This window comes from Trachurus japonicus, chromosome 3 (genome assembly GCF_045865225.1).
Source record: "Trachurus japonicus isolate A0001 chromosome 3, Traja_1.0".
Taxonomy (NCBI): domain Eukaryota; kingdom Metazoa; phylum Chordata; class Actinopteri; order Carangiformes; family Carangidae; genus Trachurus; species Trachurus japonicus.
In genome coordinates, this window is record NC_140909.1 from 859,977 (window position 1) to 869,260 (window position 9,284).

The 9,284-nt window shown below is 46.8% G+C and overlaps 2 protein-coding genes across 2 annotated transcripts in view; one reads left to right on the forward strand and one right to left on the reverse strand.

Moving 5' to 3' along the window:
• Nucleotides 1-2,549, forward strand: part of LOC146989370 (fibrillin-1-like) — an 83,227-nt gene extending 80,678 nt beyond the window's left edge. The window contains exon 27 of the mRNA XM_085772864.1: nucleotides 2,542-2,549. Coding sequence (XP_085628990.1) covers nucleotides 2,542-2,549 — 8 coding nt within the window. The remainder of the gene's footprint in view (nucleotides 1-2,541) is intronic.
• Nucleotides 2,550-2,728: 179 nt separating this feature from the next.
• LOC146989371 (uncharacterized) lies at nucleotides 2,729-8,483 on the reverse strand. The gene is made up of 4 exons (XM_085773057.1): nucleotides 8,130-8,483; nucleotides 6,909-6,974; nucleotides 5,697-6,836; nucleotides 2,729-2,924 (listed from the first exon to the last, which is right to left on the reverse strand). Exons 1-4 carry the CDS (start codon nucleotides 8,481-8,483, stop codon nucleotides 2,751-2,753), a joined length of 1,734 nt encoding a protein of 577 aa, XP_085629183.1. The 3' UTR covers nucleotides 2,729-2,750.
• Between the last annotated feature and the right edge of the window lie 801 nt (nucleotides 8,484-9,284).

A 9,284-nucleotide genomic window follows, 5' to 3' on the forward strand; every position in this document is an offset into this window, starting at 1 on the left:
TAAGCGTATAGCGTTAGTTCTGGCAGGCCATGACGTCAAGCTCTAATCAGCACAGCGTAACTGTCTTCACCTGTGCAGGTCAGCTGATGGCTCAGCTGACTCCCCTATTGGGGAACTGCATTCAGAGCGCGCTGTTTAAACTGCTGTAGCCCGACGTCACCTCCCTTGCTGCTGCTGCTTCCTCTGCCGGCTTTTTTGCAAGACGGGCTCCCGCATGAGGGAAGGATCGCTGGTTGTGTTCGTGCTCGCCCTGCTGCTCCCGATGTCGTCGCCCCGTCCACGATGCGGACCCGCGGCGGCTGGCGCGGTGTCGTGTCATGGGGCTTCAGCGAAGCTCTGGAACGGAGGACGCCGTCTGCGACGACGGGGGAGGGGGGCTCCTTCTCTCCGTCGGGGCTCTCACCTGGCAGGTGGGGGCGGCGTCACACACAGCTGCTCCATTGACCGGCGACGGCTGATTCCGGGGCTGTGGAGTTTCTGTTTGCCAGCGATGCTGCCAAGCGGTCGGAGCGTCACACAAGGAACGGTTTGCTTTATTCTTAATTTGCGCTGGGTTTCAACCTCCATAGCGATAATACAGAATCATATTTGGCATTGAATTATTCACTGACGCAGCTCCTTTTACGGGTTTTGGGGGGTTCGTCTATTTCCTTTTAAATGGGCTACATTTGTTTCCAAACTTAAATAGCCTCCTGACATCTCTTGTTGCTAGAGGGTCAGGGATTTGCCGGCGTGGTCGTTTTGGGGGGTTTTCTTTGCTCCCTGTTTTCTTGTCTGTAACAACATCTATTGCACGTCTGTCCGTCCTGGGTGAGGGATCCCTCCTCTGTTGCTCACCCTGAGGTTTCTCCGATTTTTCCCTGTTAAAAGGGTTTTCCATGGAGTTTTTCCTCAGTCGATGTGAGGGTCAAAGGACAGAGGATGTTGTTACGATGCCATGTAAAGCCTTTGAGACAAACTGTTTGTAAAAACGGGCTATACAAATAAAATTGCCTTGCCTTACTGCGCCTGTCAATAGAGCATTCTAGATGCACAAAAAGCTATGAGCCTTTCATTGTAAATAATTGATTTAATATTATTATTGTTATTATTATTAATAATGGTTATTATTATTGTAAAAATTATTATTAAGAGGTAGCGTGTGGCTTATTCCCTATTAAAATTTATAGGCAAAAATTAATTCCATTCTAGATAGCCTCCTGGCATCTCTTAGCAGAGGTTCCAGGATTTGCCGGTGTGGTTGTTTTGGGGGTTTTCTTTGCTGCTGCGCTCCCTGCTTATGCCGTTCATGATGGCTCGTGAAGGGCAGGAAGGTGCTCTTCCTGCCTCAGGCTTTCCACGCAAGCGCGTGGAAGAGCAGGGGGTCCCAGAACAGTACCATACCGCCAAATTAAACTGTGCAAGTAAATAAATATTATTTTGACATAGTGGTCCTGACAGAAATTAAGCGTATAGCGTTAGTTCTGGCAGGCCATGACGTCAAGCTCTAATCAGCACAGCGTAACTGTCTTCACCTGTGCAGGTCAGCTGATGGCTCAGCTGACTCCCCTATTGGGGAACTGCATTCAGAGCGCGCTGTTTAAACTGCTGTAGCCCGACGTCACCTCCCTTGCTGCTGCTGCTTCCTCTGCCGGCTTTTTTGCAACCCACCTCCGCCCCAGCTCCTCCTGTCATTATATCTTGTTGGTTGCTCTGCTCTGTCTGGGTTTTCTTTGCTGCTGCGCTCCCTGCTTATGCCGTTCATGATGGCTCGTGAAGGGCAGGAAGGTGCTCTTCCTGCCTCAGGCTTTCCACGCAAGCGCGTGGAAGAGCAGGGGGTCCCAGAACAGTACCATACCGCCAAATTAAACTGTGCAAGTAAATAAATATTATTTTGACATAGTGGTCCTGACAGAAATACAGTTGTGCAAAGTTGGTCTCTTTGGGTGATGTTCCCATTTATTGTAACAAAAAGGTTATTAACAAAACAGTAGTTGATGTGGATAAAAACAAAGATCACTGGCTTTCCTCCGGCTGTCGGTAAGAAATGTGTAAACCCACCACCATCCAACTCAAACTAATCACCCTTCATTTCAGGCAGCTGCTGGGTGTTAAGCAAACAAAATGAAAAGGTACACTGCACCCTTGTGGTCAAAGTAAAGTACTTACAGTACAAAACACAAACTAAAGAATGGCTCCTACAGATTCCATGGCTGCAGATGTCGAGGCAATGGGTCTGTCATCATTGAGGCAAGAGATGTTCTTGGTCTTGGGAACCAGGATGATAATGGACTCTTTGAATCACCTGGGTACTGAGCATTGACAGAGGGAGATGTTGAAATGTAGGTTAAAGTTTGAGCCAAGTTTGTCCGCTCCAGTGGGTGCACCGCCACCTATGTATTTGTAACCAACTCACTCTAAGCTTTTAATCAATAATCAGTTTTACGAATCTATGAAGAAAAAAAGTTAAAATTCTCTGATTTCAGCTTCTTCAATGTGAATATTTCTGGTTTCAATGTTCCTTTATGATAATAAACTGAGTCTCTCTTTGGTTTGTGGTAGGGCTGTAGCCGATATCTGAGTACTTGCTCAGCTTGGGAGGCATCCGCATCCGAGGACGTCATCTGGTGGTTTGAGAAACACTGATTTACGTTTTTCAACATTTTTCTTGACAAAACAACTAATCGATTAATCATTTACATATCAACAGATTAATCGATGATGAAAATAATTGTTGGTTGCTCAGGTGTAGGACCGGACCGTCCCGTCGTCTAGCTGCTGTGGAGCTGCTGGTGTTTCTTCAGGTTGCTGGACTGGCTGAAGGCCTTCCCACACTGCCCACACACATATGGTTTCTCTCCAGTGTGGACGCGCCGGTGGACCGTTGACCCACTGGAGTCAGCGAACGCCTTACCACACTGCTCACAGCTGTAAGGCTTCTCTCCCATGTAGGCGCGTTGGTGGACCGTTCAATCAATCAATCTTTATTTATAGAGCAACTTTCATATATGGGAATGCAACACAAAGTGCTTTACACACAGAAAAATAGAAACAGAAAAACAATTACAAGTAAAAACCCCTCCCTCCCACACCCCATACTACACACACTCTCTCTCTCCCTGACTAACTACTGACACTAGGGAGACATGGCATGACACTGAGGATTGAGGAAGCGCTATCTTTTGGGGCTGTCCACACTGGGAGGATTCGCAGGCCATGCCACAGAGGGCACCAGCGCCCAGGCCCCCCGACCTGGACAGACCACAGCGAGCCGAGCCGAAGGGACCCAGGGACAGCGCCCCCAGCAGCAGCCCAGACACAGCTCCCAGCGTGGAAGACCCCCCTGAGGAAACACTGGGAGGTAGTGAATGCCTCCTCTGAGGAAGTAGCGAATGCCTTCCCACACTGCTCGCAGCTGTATGGCTTCTCTCCGGTGTGGATGCGCCGATGGACCGTTAACTGTCCGGACTGAGTGAATGCCTTCCTGCACTGCTCGCACATGTATGGCGTCTGTCCACATTGGCATCGCCGGCGGTGAGCGTTCAGATGAACTGAGGTCCTGAACGTGTTCCCACACCCATTACAGCTGTGTGGTTTCTCTTTGGTGTGATCCTGTTTCTATGGCAACAGACAGGAACAGAGATAATCAATTAATCAATGGATGGATGGACATTAAGTACCGTCATCATCGTCATCACACAGCTTGCTTATGGTGCTGTTTTGTTTTCCTTTTTAAATTCTTCATTCAGAGGTTACCACGGCAAATTGAGGTGGTTGCCAATTACGATAGGGGCCGCCCAGGCTGAGGCAGACAGAAACGTGGAGAAAAAGAGTGATTTTCTGCCTCTGCACTATGAGCATCACACAGGACTTCCTGAATAATTTGGTGTTTCTACAGTAAATATTTTGGAGACACTTGCGATTTTAAAACAGGGGTCTATTCTGCTTCTCTCAGAAAATGTTTGTATTGGAGTCAATGAGGAGTAGAGACAGACGTGGCCACACTTAGAGGCTGATAATTCAAATTCTGTAAGTCTCTCTGTTATTTTGAGCACATCGTGAGAGAGATAACAAGATTGTCTACAAATTTGGAAAAAAAACATGTGTGCAGAGCGTAAATTGTGGCCGGCGGCGGCGTAGCGTATGAGTATCGCTTTTACCGTGCCCTGCGGTCATGCTGTCATGCATGCGCACTTCTCTCTCTCTCTGTGTGTGTGAGGGCTAATAATGGAGAAAGAGCACTATGATCAATGAACAGTACGCTATTGCATCGTAAAAGTAGCTATGCATGCAGCCCCCGACTTACCACCACACCCACTCCTGAACATTCACACCTGCTCCAGAACATTACCACCTCCAAGCATCCCCCATCACTGCTTTGACTATGAATGGGCTCTTTGCACAGCTCCACTACTTCCTGAACTTATGGTGCGTTCCAGGCAACCCGTAACTTGTGTTTTTCCGACCTGTTCCTATGGTTACCCGTTAGAACGTACCGTCAAACTCGTAACTTCCCACCTGTGAACTCGTACTAGATCGATCTACTCCCAGTTCCCAGTCAGTAACTCGTAACTTGCCTGGAACGCTACAAACTCGTAACTGGTGACTTGAAGTCGTGACTTACGGGTTCAAACGCCTGCCTGGAACGCACCATTAATACTGCTCCTTTGTTTCCTGTCTTACATTATTGGACAAACTGAATAATCCAGGTGGGTCGGACCATTGTGACTACTCAGGCACACCTGGATTAATCAGCTTGTCCAATAATGTAAAACAGGAAACAAAGGAGCAGCATTAAGTTCAAGAAGAAGTGGAGCTGTGCAAAGAGCCCATTGATTAGAAAATGAGCAGGGATTTCTTTCTGTGATGAAACTTCTCACGGAATTGAAGGTAGCACGTAGTGAAATGATAAACCATGGCAATATATTTAATTCCCATATAAATAACAAATAAAGGGATATTTGTAACAAAACATAAGGATAAGGGCGAGAATGTGTACAAAGTACTCAATTCCAGAAGAAAAAATACAGTTGTGCAAAGTTGGTCTCTTTGGGTGATGTTCCCATTTATTGTAACAAAAAAGGTTATTAACAAAACAGTAGTTGATGTGGATAAAAACAAAGATCACTGGCTTTCCTCCGGCTGTCGGTAAGAAATGTGTAAACCCACCACCATCCAACTCAAACTAATCACCCTTCATTTCAGGCACCTGCTGGGTGTTAAGCAAACAAAATGAAAAGGTATACTGCACCCTTGTGGTCAAAGTAAAGTACTTAAAGTACAAAACACAAACTAAAGAATGGCTCCTACAGATTTCATGGCTGCAGATGTCGAGGCAATGGGTCTGTCATCATTGAGGCGAGATGTTCTTGGTCTTGGGAACCGGGACGATAATGGACTCTTTGAATCACCTGGGTACTGAGCTTTGACAGAGGGAGATGTTGAAATGTAGGTTAAAGTTTGATCCAAGTTTGTCCGCTCCGGTGAGTGCACTGCCACCTATGTTGGAGAGTTTATCAAGAAAAAAGTCATAATTCTCTGATTCCAGCTTCTTCAATGTCTGGTGGTTTGAGAAACACTGATTGATATAACATTTTTTAGCATTTTATTGACCAAACTTCTTGTCGATTAATCATTTACACATCCACAGATTAATCTATGATGAAAATAATCATTAGTTGCTCAGGTGTAGGACCGGACCGTTCTGTCCTCTAGCTGCTGTGGAGCTGCTGGTGTTTCTTCAGTTCGTTGGACTTGTTGATGGCCTTCCCACAGTGCCCACACACATACGGTTTCTCTCCGGTGTGGACGCGCTGGTGGACCGTTAACTGTCCGGACTGAGTGAACGCCTTCCCACATTGCTCGCAGCTGTACGGCTTCTCTCCGGTGTGGATGCGTTGGTGGATCGTTAAATTTGTGGGGTTAGTGAACGCCTTCCCACACTGCTCGCAGCTGAACGGCTTCTCTCCAGTGTGGATGCGTTGGTGGACCGTTAACTTTGAGGAGGTAGTGAACGCCTTCCCACACTGCTTGCAGCTGTACGGCTTCTCTCCGGTGTGGACGCGCTGATGGGCCGTTAAGTCTCCGGACTGAGTGAACGCCTTCCCACATTGCTCGCAGCTGTACGGCTTCTCTCCGGTGTGGATGCGTTGGTGGATCGTTAAATTTGCGGGGTTAGTGAACGCCTTCCCACACTGCTCGCAGCTGAACGGCTTCTCTCCAGTGTGGATGCGTTGGTGGACCGTTAACTTTGAGGAGGTAGTGAAAGCCTTCCCACATTGCTCGCAGCTGTATGGCTTCTCTCCGGTGTGGACGCGTTGGTGGACCGTTAACTGTCTGGATTGAGTGAACGCCTTCCCACACTGCTCGCAGCTGTACAGCTTCTCTCCTGTGTGGACACGTTGGTGGACCGTTAAATTTGAGAAGGTAGTGAACGCCTTCCCACACTGCTCGCAGCTGTACGGCTTCTCTCCGGTGTGGATGCGTTGGTGGACCGTTAAATTTGCGGGGTTAGTGAACGCCTTCCCACACTGCTCGCAGCTGTATGGCTTCTCTCCGGTGTGGACGCGTTGGTGGACCGTTAACTGTCTGGATTGAGTGAACGCCTTCCCACATTGCTCGCAGCTGTATGGCTTCTCTCCTGTGTGGACACGTTGGTGGACCGTTAAATTTGAGAAGGTAGTGAACGCCTTCCCACATTGCTCGCAGCTGTACGGCTTCTCTCCGGTGTGGACGCGTTGGTGGACCATTAAGTCTCCGGACTGAGTGAACGCCTTCCCACATTGCTCGCAGCTGTATGGCTTCTCTCCGGTGTGGATGCGTTGGTGGACCGTTAAATTTGAGGAGGTAGTGAACGCCTTCCCACACTGCTCGCACATGTATGGCGTCTGTCCACATTGGCGTCGCCGGCGGTGAGCCTTCAGATGAACTGAGGTCCTGAACGTGTTCCCACACCCATTACAGCTGTGTGGTTTCTCCCTGGTGTGATCCTGTTTCTATGGCAACAGACAGGAACAGAGAGAATCAATTAATCAATGGATAAATGGACATTAAGTACCGTCATCACACAGCTTGTTGATGCTGCTGTTTTGTTTTCCTTTTTAAATTCTTCATTCAGAGGTTACCAAATTGAGGTGGTTGCCAATTATGATAGGGGCCCCCCAGGCTGAGGCAGACAGAAATGTGGAGAAAGAGTGATTTTCTGCCCCTGCACTGGTCTCACATTTGGACTTATTCTGACAAAACGGTAGCTCCTATCAGAAAAACACAGACCGTGAGCATCACACAGGACTTCCTGAACAGTTTGGTATGATTTGGTGTTTCTACAGTAAATATTTTGGAGACACTTGCGATTTTAAAACAGGGGTCTATTCTGCTTCTCTCAGAAAATGTTTGTATTGGAGTCAATGAGGAGTGGAGACAGACGTGGCCGCACTTAGAGGTTGATCATTCAAATTCTGTAAATCTCTCTGATATTTTGATCACATCGTGAGAGAGATAACAAAATTGTCTACAAATTTGGGAAAAATCATGTGTGCAGACCTTAAATTGTGGCCGGGAGGAGTGTGGAAAGAGAAAAAAAATCTGGAGTTTTTCTGGCATCTCTCCCACTCTGACCGATGATGTCACCCACTCTGACACGAACATTCCGTGCAATACACACCCATTATAATCTCATAATTTCTCCAAAAATGATCATGGTCATTGATCAGGGATTGATCAAAAACTATATGAACTATCAAAACGTGGATTGATACGCCAATACACAAGACCTGTGTCTACTGTTTAAAGTTCAAATAAAGTCTCTAGGTGAAAGTATGCCTGAGCAGTAGACGTTTGGGAAAACTGTTGAGAAAAGTAATAGCACACGGACCCCGATCAAACCGCACATCTTGATATATAATATATTATATAATTATGGTAGCAAATCGAAAATAGTCCGGAAGATGAAGAATACAAATATTATGGAAGACAAAATCCGCACAATAACAATAGTGCCCGGTGCGCTTGCCCTAATGCTACAGCAGGAAATAAAGTAGGCAGGTTAGGTTGTAGACTTTTTAGTGAACCACAAAATGTACAACAGCTAGCAGCTAACAGCTGTTAGCTTCATCTCTTGACTCGCTCCCACTAAAAACAGAAACACAGACCTGTGGACCGGAACCGGACGGACCGGAGGGCTCGTTGTCCTGGTGGACCGCGTCCTGCTCCTCCCCTGTAGTCCCAGTCTGCCCAAACAGATCCTCCTGGTTCTCCTCCTTTATCATGTTGTAGTCCTGGTTCTCCTCCTGGTTCTCCTCCTTTATCATGTTGTAGTCCTGGTTCTCTTCCTTTATCATGTTGTAGTCCTGGTTCTCCTCCTGGTTCTCCTCCTTTATCATGTTGTAGTCTTGGTTCTCCTCCTGGTTCTCCTCCTTTATCATGTTGTAGTCCTGGTTCTCCTCCTGGTTCTCCTCCTTTATCATGTTGTAGTCCTGGTTCTCCTCCTGGCTCTCCTCCTTCATCCTGGTCCTGGTCAGATGGGACCTCCTCTTGGTGCTTTTCCACTAGCTCAGTACGGTACAGCACGGCTCTACTCGCTTTTATCCTCTTTTCCTCCTCCAGCCCCTCCTACCTGCTACCTGCTACTTCTTTGGTAACGCCTCAGCGTGACATCAGCCGACTGCCTTCCCCTGATTGGCTAGAGCGTCGTCACTGGAAGACGAGTGAGTCTGGAGCCAAAGATACTCGTATTTGTTTATAAACCGTCTTTGCTGGAGCTGACGAGAGGAGAGAAACAAGAGAGCCGTTAGTGGAAACAAAGACGGTTCATAAACTGAAAATAGAGTATCTTTGGTGGAAAGTGCCTTCTGTTTACCTTTGTATTCTCGCGATCTCTCCGACTTTCGCGGTGACGTCGCAGTCTCCTCCCCTTAGATACCGTTGTTAAGGTGTCGGAGTTGACTGTGCTGTAACTTCAGAAGTGTAAATGTTTGAGGAAGAGTGGGCCTTTAAATTAGTGTTTACAGATTCATTTAAACACTGTACATCACAGCAAAACACTTTGTGTTTCAGTTTCAGTTCAGTTTAATTTATTTGACAAGGGACAATGTACATTAATAAAACATTGTAAAAAAAACAAAAAACAGGGCAACCTTTAAAAAGAGTAACAATGAAGTAAAATACCAAACAATCATTCAGTACGCATTAATAAATTTACATTAAGACAGTAACACACATTTGCGATGACACAAGGTAGTTAGTGCTCATAATATAATTAGTTCGTAGTCCTGCCATCCTAGGGCATCAGCAATAGTATTAAGAAA

Bases quoted from the DNA above. Each gene is read 5' to 3' on its own strand.
- LOC146989371 (XM_085773057.1), bottom strand. From the start codon at position 8,483: ATGAAGGAGGAGAGCCAGGAGGAGAACCAGGACTACAACATGATAAAG. The intron at 6,837-6,908 runs GTTCATCTGAAG...CAGTGTGGGAAG, and splicing joins GGAACACGTTCAGGACCTCA to GCGTTCACTACCTCCTCAAA. The intron at 2,925-5,696 runs AGCTAGAGGACA...CGCGCCTACATG, and splicing joins AACACCAGCAGCTCCACAGC to GGAGAGAAGCCTTACAGCTG.